Here is a 16,467-nt window from a genome sequence, read left to right as displayed (position 1 = left end):
CAACCGTGGTGGGGTCGCGTGGAGGAGGGTGTATGATGTTGTGAGACCCGAAACACCCGAAGATGCCGGTTACATCACTGACGATGTGTTCAGGTGCATCAGAAGATGTATTAATGAACATTCTGCTTTTGTCTCCTTATTTTCATTTTTGTTTGATTTGCGTCTTTGTTTTGTGATTCAAAAACGACACAACACAGTTTCACTTAAAGTATGTGCAAATATATTTTAATTTTTCTGTAATACAAACAACAACGTGAATCAATGATGGCGAAAAACAAGCAGTTAAAAAAACAGAGTGTGTGTGCGTGTGTGTGTGGGGCAGGTACAGTGCATGTTACACAGGAGACTGAGTCCGCTAGTAACTTAGACAGAAAGTTAATACAAACACAACAAACTGCATTTCAATCAGATTAATTGTGTTACTATTTACATGATGAGCCTGAACAGCTTCAAGCTAATGCGTGGTAGGAGAGTTTTTAAAATGCATAGCCAATTTGAATAATGGTGGACATGTTTGTGAATTTAAACAAACAAACAAAAAACATTTAAATGTACTTCCTGTAAGGAGAGTAATCAGTAACTTACTGACTTTCACTACCTAACATCAGCTCTATGTTGTCGGATATTTTTGGTGAAAAACAAAAAAAATGGTGGAATATGTCTTTTAATTAAAGAAAGATCTATATACTGTAAATCAATCGATAAAATCAGACAATATTTTCTTTATGTCTAAAGAACAACAACATCATAAGAAACACATTTGTTTTATATTGATATATAAAAGGTATAAAATATTGTTTTGGTGCGATACAATGATCAGTAATCAATAATCATACACAGTTTACACACCTGAGCTCCTAAGTGACAAATCTATAAGGTAATTAGAGCTGCGACAACTCATTTAATTAACTGAACAGCAGACTGACTATACTGATAACCCATACGTTGTTTACGTTCATAGATTAATTTCCAGCTCTGTTTGTGAAGATTTGCTGCTTCTCTTCATTTTTTTTTTTTTATATCTCAGTGTTTCTCGACTGACACATCTTTAACCTGTCACATGACACTCACACGTGTGGCACATGTTGCCAAACTGCCCAGTGGCACTGTTGCACCACTTAGTTTGCAGCAGCGGCTGAGAAATATTTAACATTAGCCTATCGAATAAAGTCCAAATGGAGCTCCCGGACAAGGCCAGTGTCTGTGTGTTCTGTCACCATCGCTTTAGAACAACAGAAACTCTTGCTACAAAGCAATCGTTAAATCGATGCATGACGTGTGAGTGCTTTTAAAAGAAAAACTTAAAGATCTGCAACATATAATTAATATCACTGAATCAAGAAAATAATCAGAAGATTCACCGGCGATGAAAACAATTTACATACAATACCCTGACATCGATGACACGATGATGGTTCCACATCGTTAGATTCAGGGTCGCACAGACCTGGTCTGGTTTGTAATACGAGGCTAATTATTTTGGGTTAACCTGGGTCAGTCACTGAACAGGGCTGGACTGGTTTATAGCGAGCGACGCACTGATCCACTTTATCTCAATTTCTTTTTTCTGCTGTTTGGATTTGGAAATGTCTTGAGAATAAAGTGTGATGACATTAAAGCTCGGGTCAGTGAGCGTTTACATTTGGCATAAAGCCTTAAAGAGAGTCTCTTTAAATGTGTGTCAGTGAGCTACAACTAATTCATTCCACCTTCCCCGGAGTGTTTCCAACTCAAGTAGCTATTTGCTGTCCTAAATGTCGCTCAAATACATCATCACTGAATTTGAATAATTGGTCACGTGTATGTAATTGTAATGGACACTGTAGGAGAGAGGAATAGACAAAAAGTAAGTTAAAAAAAACATCCTAAATATGTTTAGAACTACAAAGGAACTTTCTTCTATCGATTCTTGTTTTTTTTAATGCCACAATTCCAAACCTCTTATCCAGGCTTGGGACCAGCAAAAGTGAACCAAAAGAGACACTCTGGTGGAGTTTATTATTATAATAATAATAATATTATTATTATTATTATTATTATTATTATTAGTATTATTATTATTATTATTATCTAGTTAGTTTTTTCTCCAAAAGTCTCCAAAAGTCTCCAATAACACCAGAAAAAGTTTGTTGCTATTCGCTTTTTTGAAAAGGCTAAATATTTACCGAAGGCTCTAAGGACATGAAATGGGATTTCAACAAATATGATAAAGAGTAAAAAAAAAGAAAAAAACTCACTGACCTGAGCTTTAATCCTCTTTTCACATTCAGAGAAAGTGACCCAGTGTTCAGGCTCAGTCCTGTCTAGCCCTGGCCGGTTTAGTGCAACTTTGTTTTTAGCCCAGTACATTTCATTCTTAAGTCTAGTTAATAAAATCTGGTCAAAGACTAAAGCCAGTAAAATCTGTCATTTTGTAGTCCAGAGAAAGTTTGGACTAGTTTGAACTGGTCTGATTGGATTCAGTCTGGTCCGGTCGTGTCTATGCAGCCACACAGTGGTTTGGTCTGCGGGACATGATGTATCCTCTCCTGCAGACGCAGCGGAACGAGCCCTCGGTGTTTACACAGCGAGCGTTTACACACGGGTACTCCAATCTGACGCCATCCTCACACTCGTTTACATCTGCAAACACAGTTTTGATAATATGTCAATGCCTCGTACAATCACACTTAAAAAAACACCTGAACATTCCATCGAATCTACCAGTAGAGACAGAGGGACAGAGGACCGGAAGACCCAAGAATGAAAAACAGAAGGGACACAGGACAAGAGGACATATGAGAATGAGTGACAGCAGCGGTCTCTTCATACCTATACAGGTCATTGAGGTCATGTCCAGTTCATAACCTTGGTAACAGTCACAGGTGTAACCCTCCGCCACACGGATACACCTGCCATTCTCACAGCCGTGCAGTATCCCACAATCCTCTGCTGTACTCAGGCCGGCGTACGACTCATAACGTCCTGGAGGACAAAACAAGACGGGGACATGTGGGATCATGGAGAGACACCTGCCCTGCACACCTCGTTGGTACAAAATGTCCCTGTGATGTCACTCTGAGGACGCGTGTCCTTTTAAACTTGCCATCTGAAAATTAGAAAACTAAGGACTCACGCTCGTACACCCTCCTCGGAGCTCCTCTTCCTCCTCCTCCTCCTCCTCCTCCACCGCCAATCCTCTCACTAAAAGGAGGAAAAGGTGGTATAGGCCTCCACTCCTCCCCCTCCTCATCCTCCTCCTGCTCTTCGTATCGAGCCCCAGGCAGCGGCGCCAGGCTGAGAGGAGGACCGTTGGGCCGCGATGGAGGAAGAGGTCGGGCACCAAATGCCACCTCAGCTTGAGGGTCATGTGGGAGACGGAAGGATGGCGGCCTGGGTGGGGAACTGTCAGGGGAGCTGTAGTCTCCTTCAGGGTAGAAACCAGTGCTGACAGACGGACAGACAGACAGACAGACAGACAGACAGGTGTTAGCATCAGTATATGAGTGGACACCAGTGTGATTGACAGCTAATATTGTCCAATAGGAGCCTGGTTGCAGGTGATTTCTGTGAACCATTTACAATTTGACATGGTGTTGATCAAATTATGATTCTTAAGGCTTGAAAATGGGAGTTTGTTTTGCAACCGGAAGTCTACAGTACATCCACTTTTTTTTTTTTTTACATGGGCGTCATAATCATCTCACTCATACTCGGGCCTGGAGTAGACTCCATCTGGCAGACCGAAGGATGCAGGAGTCCTCCCTCTGAAGCTCGGTGATCTGCCGTCTCCTGCTGGAGAGTAATCGTCATAATCGGAACGAGAGAAGTCTCTTCCCGGAGTGACAGGAAGGAAGGAGTCCGGAGGGAAGGGAGGGAAACGAGAAGTGTCTAAAAAGGAGAGGAGACAGGCCTTCTTTTAGAAAGAACCAACAATGGAAGAAACAAAAATAACACTAAGGAACATTGTTTGTACCACTTGTTCCTCCTCGTCCAGCTCCTGGTCTCACTCCAACGTCGGCACCTGTCGAATCTGGGAAACTGGAAAAGAGAGGAGGAGGGTAGGAGCTGCATAGGAAGGCATAGTCTTCTGCAGAGAGCGAGATAGAGAAATATATTAATTTAAACATCTGTGAAGCAAACCGCGATAGCGATTGGCTCTTGCTCCCCGCAACCATCACGTGGAGGATAAAGTGATAGATGAATTAATGTTTTTTTTTTTTACCTGAGTCGGTGGCGGGACAGAGGGCGCACTCCATCCCCCAGCCCTCGCCGTACAGACAGCAGCAGTCAGTGAAAGTGACCTGAGCTCCGATCAGCGGACTCTGACACATGAGGTCAGCAGAAACATGCTGCCAGCACATGGAAAGGTTTTCATCTGCAGCACAGACAACACAAGATGTCAGAGGGAGAGAGAGAGTGAGAGACAGGGAGGGGATGACAGGGAGAAGGTAGCGAGAGGGGTAGGAGGAGACAGAAAACGAAGGAGGAATGAATGTAAAGACGATGCCTCACCGACGCTGAGGTTGGAGGAATTAACGCAGTTCCGCTGCGTGTCGTCGAGCACGAGAGGATGCGGACAGCTGCAGTAATACGACCCCACCGTGTTCACGCAGACTCCGCCCACACAACTCTCCTCCTCGCACTCATCGTGATCTGACACACGGAGACAAAAACATGTTTGAAAAGGTTTTCAAATCACTGTCTGTGACTGAAACGTAAGCAAAAATAATGCAGAATGCTGTGTGTGTATGTGTGTGCATGACTGTGTTATTGTATGTGTGTGATATCGTGTGGGTGTCATACCGACACACTCCAGCAGGGTGCTGTTGTAAACGTAGCCACTGGAGCAGTAGCAGTTGTATCCAGGGATGTTGTTCACACACACTCCATTCTTGCACACCTCAGGATGGAAACGCTTGCACTCGTCCACGTCTGTCAAACACAGGAACGTCATGTGTGTTATGTATGAACAGTACATGTATTTAGAGGTGACATGCGAGTGCTGATGTTTTTACGTGTGCGTACCTTTGTAGCTGAAGGCTCCTGGTCCTGTGGTTACGTATCCTCTTCCACTTGGACACAGCGACAGGAACTCGGCTGCAGAAACACACACAACCGTCTAGCATCCTTCACAGTGTTCACGCTATTTGAACTTTGACGCTCTGTGTGCATGCCAGGTGTCTCACCTGTGCCTATGTGGGGGCAGATGTGGTACTGGCAGCCCAGACCCCAGCCCTCGCCCACTGTACAGCAGCACTCCTGCTGGGTGGTGTTCGTGGTCAGCAGACTGCACGTTCCTTGCTCGGCCAGGTTGTAGTAGCACTCCCTGAGCTCGCCAGGATGGGCAGCGGGGAGCGGGGGCAGCATGGGATCAAAACCCACCACTCTGACATGGGAGGAGGAGGAGGAGGAAGACGAGGAAGTGGAGTGGTAGCTGGGGACCACCTCAGCTGAAGGAAAAGGAAGGAGAACTTCACTGGTTGAGTTTAATAAGATTTGTAGAAGATCTCTGGAAAGTGAGATGTGCAAGAATGTATGTTTGTTTTTGAGTGTGTGTGTGTGTGTGTGTGTGTGTTTATTACCTATTTAGGACCTTTTCTGGCATAAACACTGACCTTGTCAGGACCAGTTGTACTCATGGAGACCAAAACCTGGTTCTAATGTGGCAGAACTATGCCTTGAATTGTGGTTAGGTAAAGGTTTGGGATAAGGCTTTATTGAGGCTGTCCAAATGAATGGAAGTCAATGCAGGGTGTGTGTGTGTGTGTGTGTGTGTGTGTGTGTGTGTGTGTGTGTGTGTGTGTGTATATACCTGGTTGTGCCACTCCGACACACTTCGTGGTCAGGGGGTCAAACTCTCCTTGGTCACACTCACACATGAAGGATCCCTCCACATTCTCACATCGAGCTGAGCCACACACGCCCTGCAGAGTCACGCACTCGTCCTCGTCTGAGAGACACGAGGACACAGGAAAAAAACATGGCTGTCAGTTTGTCTCTCCTGTTGTAACTGAAAGTGTTATTCAGATTTTTATCTTTACTTATGGGTCGACATTGTCTGTTACCACCAGAGGGCACTGGAGACACAGCACAATGCTGCTGCTTTCATTAGCAGTTTGATTTTGCTTAGCCACAAAGGGGCACAACACACAGTAGTTGACCAAAAGACCAGTGTGTGATATAAAGATATAAGTGTAATTGTAAATCTATATAGATATTCATTCAAACATTAAGAATAACACCCTTCTGAACCTCCTGTCCTCTTGATCTGAGGACCCATCAACCTTTATTTGCCCATAACTTGGTACAACAGTCAAAAGACGGTGACGGTAAACGTTACTTACCGACACAGTCCTTTCCATCAGCGGTGGAAATGAAGCCCTGGTCACACTCGCACAGGTATGATCCTATCTGGTTCTCACAGGTTGAGTGATCGCCACATACCGTCTTATTGACACATTCGTTAATGTCTGAGAGAGAGACAGAGACGAGATTACATTTGTTTTAAAATCACAGAAGAACTCGATACAGTTCTCAACACGACTGTTGTCAACAAAGAGAGACTCACCGACACACTTGCCCGTCTGTGTCACCTGGTAGCCCGGCTCACAGACAGTGAGGCAGTGGTATGAACCAATTGTGTTTTCACAGCGTCGTGACCCGCAGACTGAGCCACCGGACAAGACACACTCATCAACATCTAAATGGAGACATGGAGACTCTGAATAAGCACTTGTTACGTCACCACGGCAACAAACTGTGTCTTTACTTGAGGCTCATTTACGCTCAAATTTTGATAAAGATGGATGGAGCGTTCTGTACAAACTGCATTCATTTGTCTGCACGGATGGAGGATGTAACGATACGATAAAATTGAGCAGCATCACCTGCTGTACTTGGCAAGTTGGTAATAATTCTGAAAACTTCTGAAAGCTTAAAGACAAAATACTGATAAAATGATGCAGTCAATGCCGGAAAAGACAATGGGGGGACAGTGTAATTATCAACAATGGTGGAACTTTTTGAGGATAGACTTGGTAAACTGGTCAGAAACTCGATAACATCGACAATGACACTGCAGCATTTGCCTCTTCGCTGCCCTATGGTGGAGCTATTGCGGTACAATACGTCATGGACATATCTGATTTCATAGGGGCAGCATTAATGAGCACTAATTCTGACTGGGGCGACCACTGAATTATAAATTGTGAAAATTGTGTGTGTATACCAAGGCAGGCGGTCTTCTCTGGGTTGGCACTGAAGCCGCTTTGACACTCGCACTTGAAGGATCCTTCAGTGTTCACACAGCGTCCGTCCGAACACACACCCGACTTTGCACACTCGTCCAAATCTACAGAGAGAGAGAGAGAGAGAGAGTCATAATATGTTACCCAGACTCACACATCGCTATGAGAAGGCCAAAGATGACATCAGCATTACATCAGCTGCACAAGCAGAAACAGACGTGAAACAGTGAACTCAGTGTGTTTCAGACTTAGACACAGTCACGTCTGAGCGTCACACTGAATATTTATGGCTCTGGTTGAAACAGAAATATATTAGTGTCAAAACACCACAACCATGAACCAATTAGCTGCTGTGACTGCAGCTACTACCCATAAATGAACAAGACAATTATTAGTTTGATGGCACCATACCTCTCTATTTTAGTTAAAAGAAATATGAGACCGATTTCCTACCAATGTGACTCACCAGCGCCACTATTTCATGACTGCTGGCAGCGGTGCTTACCGCAAAGAAATGAGGGGAGCATGTATAGTTATACGTGAAAGGTTGACAGTGGAATTAAAGGCGCACAGCAGTGAAAAGAATTGAAACATTCAGTATTCTTCAGTTAGAAATCAAGATGCATTGATGATCACAGAATCACAATATTGTGATATTATTATTGTGGGACATGTATCGTTTGTCATATCGTGAGTAATTTAGAGTGATTTCAGCCACGAAATGAACAGTATTTTTATTCTGGTGATGCTGAACTTACCGAGGCAGGACGTCCCATTGTCGCTCAGCTTGAATCCTAGAGAACACACACACGTGTAGGATCCAAGAGAGTTCACACACTCGCCACCAGAGAAACAGAAATCACCCTCCAGACACTCGTTAATGTCTGAAACACACAAAAACAATATCAGTGACTGTGTACAGGAGTGGAGCTATGTTATCAAGGTACCAGGCAACCTGGTTTCACTACAGACATTCTCAGCCAGTGATCCACACTCACCTTTGCACTGTCTCCCCAGACCGCTGGGCCGATACCCAGGTAGACAGTCACACCTAAACGAGCCGATGGTGTTCACACACACTCGCTCGGACCCACACGTCTCCAAGCTTGCACACTCGTCAACATCTGCAGGACAGAGGGAGGACCATTGCTTTGTTGTAAGGCAGGCGTGGATGTGTAATATGTGTGTGTGTGTGTGTGTGTGTGTGTTTGTTACCTTGACAGGAGCCATCTTTCATGGTGTATCCAGGTTGACAGGACACACAATGATAAGATCCTACTGTGTTCACACACTTCTGTCCAGGACACTGAGAGACCTGCACACACTCGTCCATATCTGACCAACACACACACGCACACATCAATTCTACATCTTAAAGTTGTATCTTAAGGTTATGGTTTAAGGCTTACGATAGTGATAATGCCTGTTTTACGCGGTCCAAATTAAATGGCAGTGTCCCAAGAAGAATAGCTGCGCTGTGTATGTATACCTGTACACACTCCATTCATAAAGTGGTATCCCTGTCGACAGTCCACACAGCTGTAGGATCCATCAGTGTTCACACACTGCTTACCAGGACACGAGTCTCTGTTCTCACACTCGTTCACGTCTGCAGAGAAGAATGGGGGACGCCATTACTTGTGCTCATACAGTAACAGTTTGTGTGTGTGTGTGTGTGTGTGTGTGTTACATACCTGCGCACTGTCTGTTTTTCAGTGTGTATCCCAGTCGACAGGACATACAGCGGTATGATCCCATTGAGTTGACACACATCTGACCAGGACACTGAGATGGCTCGGCACACTCATCTACATCTGAACACACACACACAGACAGTGTGTCGGTCAAAGCAGCTGGTCCCTGTGGAAAATCATATTTCCCCCTTTTTCCAGTCACCGGGCAAAGCAATGCTAAGCGAAACAGCAGCTGTCTGTAGCTGTGTATTTCTGTCACAGATGTGATTTGTCTAACCATTGATCTGTAGATTTGTGTTAATTGAGCAACAGAGAAAATAACTTGTATGTTGATGACATCACTACTCAGCAAGCAGGAAGCCAGGGCTGCTTTCCCTCTTTACCTGTACAGGTGTTGTTCTGGAGCTTGTAACCATGGCGACACACACAGTGGTAGCTTCCAGGTGTGTTTTCACAACGACCGTTGGAGCAGGGAGCCTGACGACACTCATCGATGTCTACAGAAAAGTGACAATGAGAACAATGGCTTCAGTGTGTGAACAAAGTCAGCATTTATCTCTGATTGTGCAATCATTTCTCTGTGTTGTTTGCTTAAACATACCACAGGTTTGTTTTACTGAATATGAAGCAATTTGTGTGATGTTTCTTGCTGGAGTAAACACCACCAGCAACTACTCACCTGAGGCTAAGGCTAGAGCTAAACAACAGCCGTGTTTGTCTTGCTCAAATTCTGCCCTGATGTGTGTGTTACCTGTGCAGAGCCTGTTGATGACTGTGTATCCGGGTTTACAGGTGGTGCACCGGTATGAGCCCTGACTGTTGATACATTCTTGACCTGGACACTGCAAGGGGTCTTTACATTCGTCCACATCTGTAACACACACACATGCCTTCAATCAATACTTAACCTTAACTATTCATGTTTCTTCATGCTGTTGATCATAACTTGCAATGCGTCTGCACCAGACTTTAGTGCTACAACAATTTTTTACCGGTGCAAGTGTTGCCGATGACCCTGTAACCAAGGCGACAGACACACCTGTAGCTGCCCAGTAAGTTTTCACAGTGACCGTTCCTGCAGGGGTTCAGCTCGCACTCATTCACATCTGCGGGGGGAACAGAGCAAGGTTCACACAGACAGCCATGCACACACACACACACACGGATACAAACACAAAAAGCAGTGGACGTGACCTTGACAACTCGTCTGCTGGTTGCTGCTCCTGTATCCTGACGGACACACACACCTGTAGCTTCCAATAGTGTTCACGCACTCTCCCACTGAACACAAACCTGGAGACTGCACACACTCATTCACATCTACACACACACACACACACACATACGGTATAACAAATATATCAAACAACATCGAGACTAATGTGTATATGTAGCACAGTGTGTGTATTTTACCTTGGCAGTATGTGTTCTGGGCACTGGGCTGGAATCCTTGATCACACACGCAGGTGTGTTTCCCACCTGGCTGATCAACACAACGGCCCCGTCCACACACACCTGGTCTGCTGCTACACACACTTTGCACTGCTGCAGTCACACACACACACACAGAACACTTTTTAGACAAAACCTTTGGAATCCTGAACTTAACAGAAGAGAGTGAGAGTGTGTTAGTGTATGTGGTTCTGCTGGTACTCACTCTGGACCCTTGTGGGTCTGATCGTTGGGTTCAGCACTGGTCTGTTAGACTGAGGGCGAACCTCTTCTCTCTGTCTCGATACTTGCTCAGGGTTCTGTGGCTGGACCGCAGCAGGGAGAGAGTCCCCTCTAACTGAAGGCTTGACGGGCCGGGACGCAGAGGGCAAACGGCCACCTGTTGTTTTTAGGAGGTCACTGTGACTGGATACTTGAGTCATTTATGCAAAATTTGAAGTATTTTACTTCATAAGATTTCAAGAACGGGACGCACATATGTACGTAGGTATGGACAGAAGAACAAACTGAGAACATCATGCCTTCAGCTGTTGGGTGTCATCACTACTACATACAATAGACGCATTAATAAGATGTAACATCGGGGTGTCTGTTACCTTGACTACTTGTGGACGGAGGCAGTGGTCTTGGTTGTGTTGTGGAGGACTGACCAGACTCGGCTCGGCTCAGCTGGGTCCCAGTTCTGCCCGGAGTGTTGGCTCTGTCCTGAGTGTTGGTGCTGCCAGACGCTCTGGGTCTGGTGGAGGGCAAGCTGGTGGCTGGATGGGTCTGAGGTGGAGACAGATGACCGGGTTGAGACTGAGGTTGACCCGGTCTGATCTGGGCCCCACTGGTACCAGTCGATCCAGAGCTGGAGCCAACAGCTGTGTTACCGACTCCAGCTGCTGTTGCTCCAGAATAAGAGGGTCTCTGCTGAGGCCTGGAGGCTCCACCCCTTACAACACTGGCTCCAGAATCAGGACCTGAGAGTGGACAAAAAGCTATGGTGAGTTGATGAAAAATCAGCTACCATTATACCATTATATCAACCAATCAAATCATTGTTCAACTTCTAGTTTGCAACCAATTCACTATTGTTATTATCAATCCATGTATCAATTACAGTATTTCCTTGATTAATATATAGAATTTCAGATTAAAAAAAGAAGCTGAAATCCTTCATTAGTTTCAAATATCGAGCTACAAACTTGTAAAAAAAAGTGGATCGTAATAATGAGACCAAATTGTAGAAACACATGACACTGACACAAGTGAGCAAATCAAACACACCCTTATTCATCCCAACTTCATTATAACTACAAGTGTTACTACATGTATATATGATACAATATACAGTTTATTTCAGATTGATCTGCTGTAGCTACCCTGGTGGTCGTGGTTGCTCAGGTTCACCAGTTGGGCTCCTCGCCCCCCAAGCTGTTCATTGATCCTTTGGGTGAACTGTACTGTTGAGGGTGAGTAGTAATAACCAGGACCGGCTGGACAGATCTCCTTAAATGCCGCTATAGGATAAGATAGAGACAGACAGTAAGACGAGACGCGTCTCAGTGAATATCTCTAACAGTTATGATGTCTTCACACCAAATGCAACATGAATTTTGAGATTACATACAAAGTGAATGTGTTAAAGACTCAAATGTGATGAAAATCTAATGAACGTGAGACATTTGCATCTTTGCTCCATTTGCATCTTTGCTCCATTTGCATCTTTGCTCCATTTGCATATTTTCTCCATTTGAAACTATTTGAAAAATTGACATGACTCAAATTAGCAGTTAAGCAACCAGTGTTGATATTTACTTCCTGATGTTGCATCGTTAATGGATGACAAATTTACTGTTGCTGTGTGCACACAATCTAGCCCAAGCATTAGCCCCAAGTGGTTAGCTGCAGGTTTTGCTTAGTTGTGGAACTCGCAGGAGTAATGCAAGTAAACGCAAGTGATACAGCAACCACAACAATACAAGACCAACATGCTGCTGTGCTGTGTCCTGAAAATGTATCTAACTTCAAAAAGCAAGTGAAGCCAGTGACGGGAATATCTCATCTTTGCTTTGCTTGTGTAACACAACGTAAGTGGTGCTAAATTCATTCTTATCTGCATTTGCTAGCATTCAGAAAAATAGTTTTGCATGAGGTATATACTCATGCTTTACTCCACTTCATCTGAGCTGCTGACTAACAGGGTGACCAACCTGAACCAAAGTATGGACACCTCTGGCAGTCTGGTCCCCAGGCTTTGCCAACTCGGCTGCAGCAGCAGATCTGTTTGGTGATGTTCCTGAGGATGGGTAAGGAGCAGGAGGATGGACCCAGACCGGAGCCCAGAACCCGATGACACTGACCCTTCTCCTCTGATATAACACTTTGGGCTGGTGGAGAACACACAGAGGGAGACAGTTATTAACTTCCTGGACCTTGTCGGGGCGCTCGAACGGACATTGAGCCGAGGCATCGGCAGAGTTACACATGCAGTGTCGGCACATGCGTTTCTCGGGTCCATTCAGGGTGAAACTGACATTGATATTCCAACACAACGGCCTTGACAGAGATTCAAGCAAGCGCAGATGTCACAGTGTCCAAATGTCCAGGAAATAACTGCAGGAAAATGATGCAAGAAGAACATGAAAACAGTGACGCTTGTTGATGAGGCAAAAACCTTCTTTAGTGTGAGTAAAGGTGCTATATGCAGCTTTTTGCATTGACACCAGAGCCATTCATGATGGCAGATATACATATTTACAACAACAAGAGGTTAGATTTTAAAATGTTTGGCCTACTGCAAAGATAGATCTTCAACCAGACTGTAAAAAAAACTGCAGATTATTTTGGATGCACACATTTTCCTCTACTGCAACCAATGTGATATGACTAATGATTACAAGGAAAATCCAGAACTTGTGGATAAATGATACATTTCAAGAGAAAAATGATCACAAACATTCAGAAGGAATCAGGAATTTGAGGATCTTGTTCCACTGAAGGACACAAGACCACGTCTTCAAACTGCCCTATTCCCTGTCTTTCTTGGTTTAAGCCACGCCAGGCAGTAATGACACACCCAGAAGTACACGTCAGTATCACTGCAGCGCGAGGAGAAGCTAACGCTAAAATTTTCAAAAGCAAATATTACCTACTGTAATATGCAGTTGCGAAGCAATGTGACACTCTGTATGTTGTTATTGAGCCACTGCTTTGGATTTTGTGCTTTGTCTTTTGCTCACATGTACGGTTGGAAACTCTGGACCTTGCATATACTGGACCTTGCATATACCTTGCATATAAGTACTGTATGTGGTTGTTTACCACATTCATTTGAACCCTAGCCTGTCATAGTCATCTAACCTTTCTAAAAGCTCAGAGTTCAGGACGTCCTGTACATGATCTTCCATGTCATAATTAACAGGTACTTAAATGCAGCAATCGACACAGATAGTAATGATGCTCTCAGTAGCAGCAGAAAGTAATTCAAAGCGTCTCGCTGATGGCGACCCTCCTGTTTTACTTTCACAGAGGGCCCTTCACCTCTTAGACTCTGATATACTGTGACATATCTGTTACTATGGTCTTCCTTGGTGTGAAATGCTGGTGCCATTAAATGTAGCTGCGAAAATCAGGTGTTTTGCCAACACAACAAAGACAGAGAGACAGACTGTGTGACAGACCATCATTGAAAAGACAAACACAGCAAACTCAGCCAAACAGCCACAGCGATGTTTGATGAAGATGTCCTGGATGGAGAGATGGACGAATGAAGCAAAATGAAGTCTCCCAGAAATTCCATTTATATACAACTGTAATAACAGTGTTGTGATTTTCATACATGTTGTGTAGTCACTGTGGATTCACAACTGAGAGAACAGAGTAATCTTGAAGAAAATGAACAACCTTTTATGTTAATTTTCTTCAAGATACGACACTAGTGCATGTTAAAACTTTGTCTCTTGCTAAAGGGCATCTTCAATCATAGAAGATCCTGACATCTGACAGAGGGCCACAGTGACATTTTCTAACTATGTGGACACTAAGAAAATGGTGCTGCCCACTAAAAAGTCAGATTTGTACATGTTTGTCGATTTGAACTCCCGTATAAATGTCTTGTCCAGGAAGAAAAACACACCCGAACATCAGAGAGCAAACACACAAACACAGATAAACAGAGCCATCCACTGGCAGCACAGACGATAGAGATGGACCAAACAAACCAGTGTTAGGCTTTGATTAATTACAGCGTTGTCATTGGTCACCAGGCAAACCAGCATCCAGGCTGCAGAAGATTCTCCTCCTCATTGAATGCCGGACAGAATAAGCAGATCAGCTGTCAGACTTCACACAAACCATCTGAGTGTTAAAGTCCACTGAAACTCAGAGGAACTTAGGAGTTATGTTCACTTAAAATAAAAATCTTCACTTTAACCAGGACAAGGAGATTTTATCACTTTAACGAGAAAAGTTTCAGTTCATTTCTAGAACAAAGACATAATTATGTCTACTTTGACTAGGAAAAAGGTTCTAGACACTTTTATTAGAACAGAGTTCTGTTTACTTTAACTCGTAAAAAGGTTCTAGACACTTTTACTAGAAAAGAGTTTTGTTTTACTTTAACGCATAAAGAGGTTCTAGACACTTTTACTAGAAAAAAATTAACTAAGACAAAGAATCCAGTCTGCTCTCTTAAAAATTACGATGTCTGCTGACGTCTGTTCACCACGTGACAGGAAGTTTCACCAGGTCAGACAATTATGCTGACTCTGTGTTTTCTCAGTACATTCAACAAAGAGTGAATTACCAGGTTTCAGAAACAAATCTCAACTCAGATGGAATCAGGAAGCCATGATCTGGACTCTGCGTTATTCCTCTGTATGTGTGCGTGTGTGTGTGTGCATGTGAGAGTGTGTTACTTACAGATGCAGATTCCATGTGAAGCGTCGAGGATGAACCCCACCCTACACACACAGCTATAGCTCCCCCTGGTGTTCACACAGATCCCGTTCTCACACAGCCCCGGCTGGAGGCACTCATTCATATCTACACACACGCACACAGGTAGCACAAAATCCATACGACACAGACACACACACAACAGCAGAGTGTGTAACAAACTGTAACGTTCCAGTGTGACACTTTAGATACTGCAGTATCAGCAGTAAGTATAAAGTAGTACTGCAGTACATAGTATAGTACAATGCTGTGAACGTGTGTCCTCATGTCACATGGTGTTAACAACTGGCCGCCATGTTCACAAAATCTGAAACCAGGAATCGAACCAGGATTTGTAGGATCACACATGCTCTTCCACCTGCGATTCTGTAAAAGAAAACGTGTGTGTGTGTGTGTGTGTGTGTGTGTGTGTGTACTCTTCACACTCACCGACACACTGTGTTCCATTGCCACGTTCGAAACCAGGAGGACAGCTGCTGTTGCCTTTACCTGATGACAGTAAAGAATTGATTATTTGCAAACAAACTTGCAAACGTATTATTGTTGTTTAGGTCAGAGTTCAGAGGGTCAGAGTGAGCTTAAATTTTAGATTTGACCGATGGCAAATTATCCATGCTGAAGTCATTAGAATCCATCTAATGAAGAATCATCAGCAGAAGTAAACACAGAGATCCGTCAAATCCATTATTCATTCAGTTATGATTGTTAAAATGTCAGTAGATTATGTATTTTGCAAATCATGCATAAAGCCCATAAGAACATATTGACTCCTAATATACAGAACAGATTTGGAAAAAACAGTCAGTAAGTACAATTTAAAAGGAAAAGAGATCTTTAATAAACCTAAATTCAGAACTCAACTTAAGGAAAGATGTGTCTCGGTAAAGGGAGATGATTAAAATAGTATTGGTAAAGATGTATAATGTGTGTTGAGGGTTCTTGTGGAGGCACTTCATACAAGATGTATCTTCTTACTGCTCATTTTTGTATTTGCTGTATTGTTTTTTTCAAGAATTAAATAAAATAAATACATTAAAAAAAATTTGACCTTAGCGGACATTTGGTCTAGAATTTAGTTCATAAAATATCAAGACATGATTTTTGTAAATCACTATTTGATGTGGACATCATTTTAGCTTCAGCTGCTGAAT

At 43.6% G+C, this 16,467-nt stretch overlaps 1 protein-coding gene across 5 annotated transcripts in view; it reads right to left on the bottom strand.

Moving 5' to 3' along the window:
• Positions 1-203: 203 nt before the first annotated feature.
• Positions 204-16,467, bottom strand: part of LOC131462473 (latent-transforming growth factor beta-binding protein 4) — a 41,031-nt gene continuing 24,767 nt past the window's right edge. For 2 of the 5 annotated variants that reach the window (XM_058633716.1, XM_058633718.1), the window contains exons 10-39: positions 15,746-15,805; positions 15,281-15,403; positions 12,571-12,747; positions 11,740-11,877; positions 10,972-11,337; positions 10,581-10,754; positions 10,337-10,468; positions 10,118-10,243; positions 9,916-10,029; positions 9,675-9,794; positions 9,307-9,420; positions 8,924-9,043; positions 8,719-8,838; positions 8,445-8,564; positions 8,228-8,353; positions 7,988-8,113; positions 7,211-7,333; positions 6,551-6,682; positions 6,327-6,452; positions 5,795-5,932; positions 5,169-5,432; positions 5,008-5,079; positions 4,786-4,914; positions 4,495-4,635; positions 4,205-4,357; positions 3,956-4,069; positions 3,687-3,870; positions 3,116-3,426; positions 2,812-2,964; positions 204-2,622 (exon numbers count right to left, since the gene is read on the bottom strand). In XM_058633716.1, coding sequence (XP_058489699.1) covers positions 2,480-2,622; positions 2,812-2,964; positions 3,116-3,426; positions 3,687-3,870; positions 3,956-4,069; positions 4,205-4,357; positions 4,495-4,635; positions 4,786-4,914; positions 5,008-5,079; positions 5,169-5,432; positions 5,795-5,932; positions 6,327-6,452; positions 6,551-6,682; positions 7,211-7,333; positions 7,988-8,113; positions 8,228-8,353; positions 8,445-8,564; positions 8,719-8,838; positions 8,924-9,043; positions 9,307-9,420; positions 9,675-9,794; positions 9,916-10,029; positions 10,118-10,243; positions 10,337-10,468; positions 10,581-10,754; positions 10,972-11,337; positions 11,740-11,877; positions 12,571-12,747; positions 15,281-15,403; positions 15,746-15,805 — 4,439 coding nt within the window. In that variant the 3' untranslated portion in view covers positions 204-2,479. The remainder of the gene's footprint in view (positions 2,623-2,811; positions 2,965-3,115; positions 3,427-3,686; positions 3,871-3,955; positions 4,070-4,204; positions 4,358-4,494; positions 4,636-4,785; positions 4,915-5,007; positions 5,080-5,168; positions 5,433-5,794; positions 5,933-6,326; positions 6,453-6,550; positions 6,683-7,210; positions 7,334-7,987; positions 8,114-8,227; positions 8,354-8,444; positions 8,565-8,718; positions 8,839-8,923; positions 9,044-9,306; positions 9,421-9,674; positions 9,795-9,915; positions 10,030-10,117; positions 10,244-10,336; positions 10,469-10,580; positions 10,755-10,971; positions 11,338-11,739; positions 11,878-12,570; positions 12,748-15,280; positions 15,404-15,745; positions 15,806-16,467) is intronic. The other 3 variants (XM_058633719.1, XM_058633717.1, XM_058633720.1) reach the window with 3 other exon arrangements.

This window comes from Solea solea, chromosome 7 (genome assembly GCF_958295425.1).
Source record: "Solea solea chromosome 7, fSolSol10.1, whole genome shotgun sequence".
In the NCBI taxonomy this organism is placed as follows: Eukaryota; Metazoa; Chordata; class Actinopteri; order Pleuronectiformes; family Soleidae; genus Solea; species Solea solea.
This window is presented reverse-complemented; position numbering and strand designations above follow the sequence as displayed.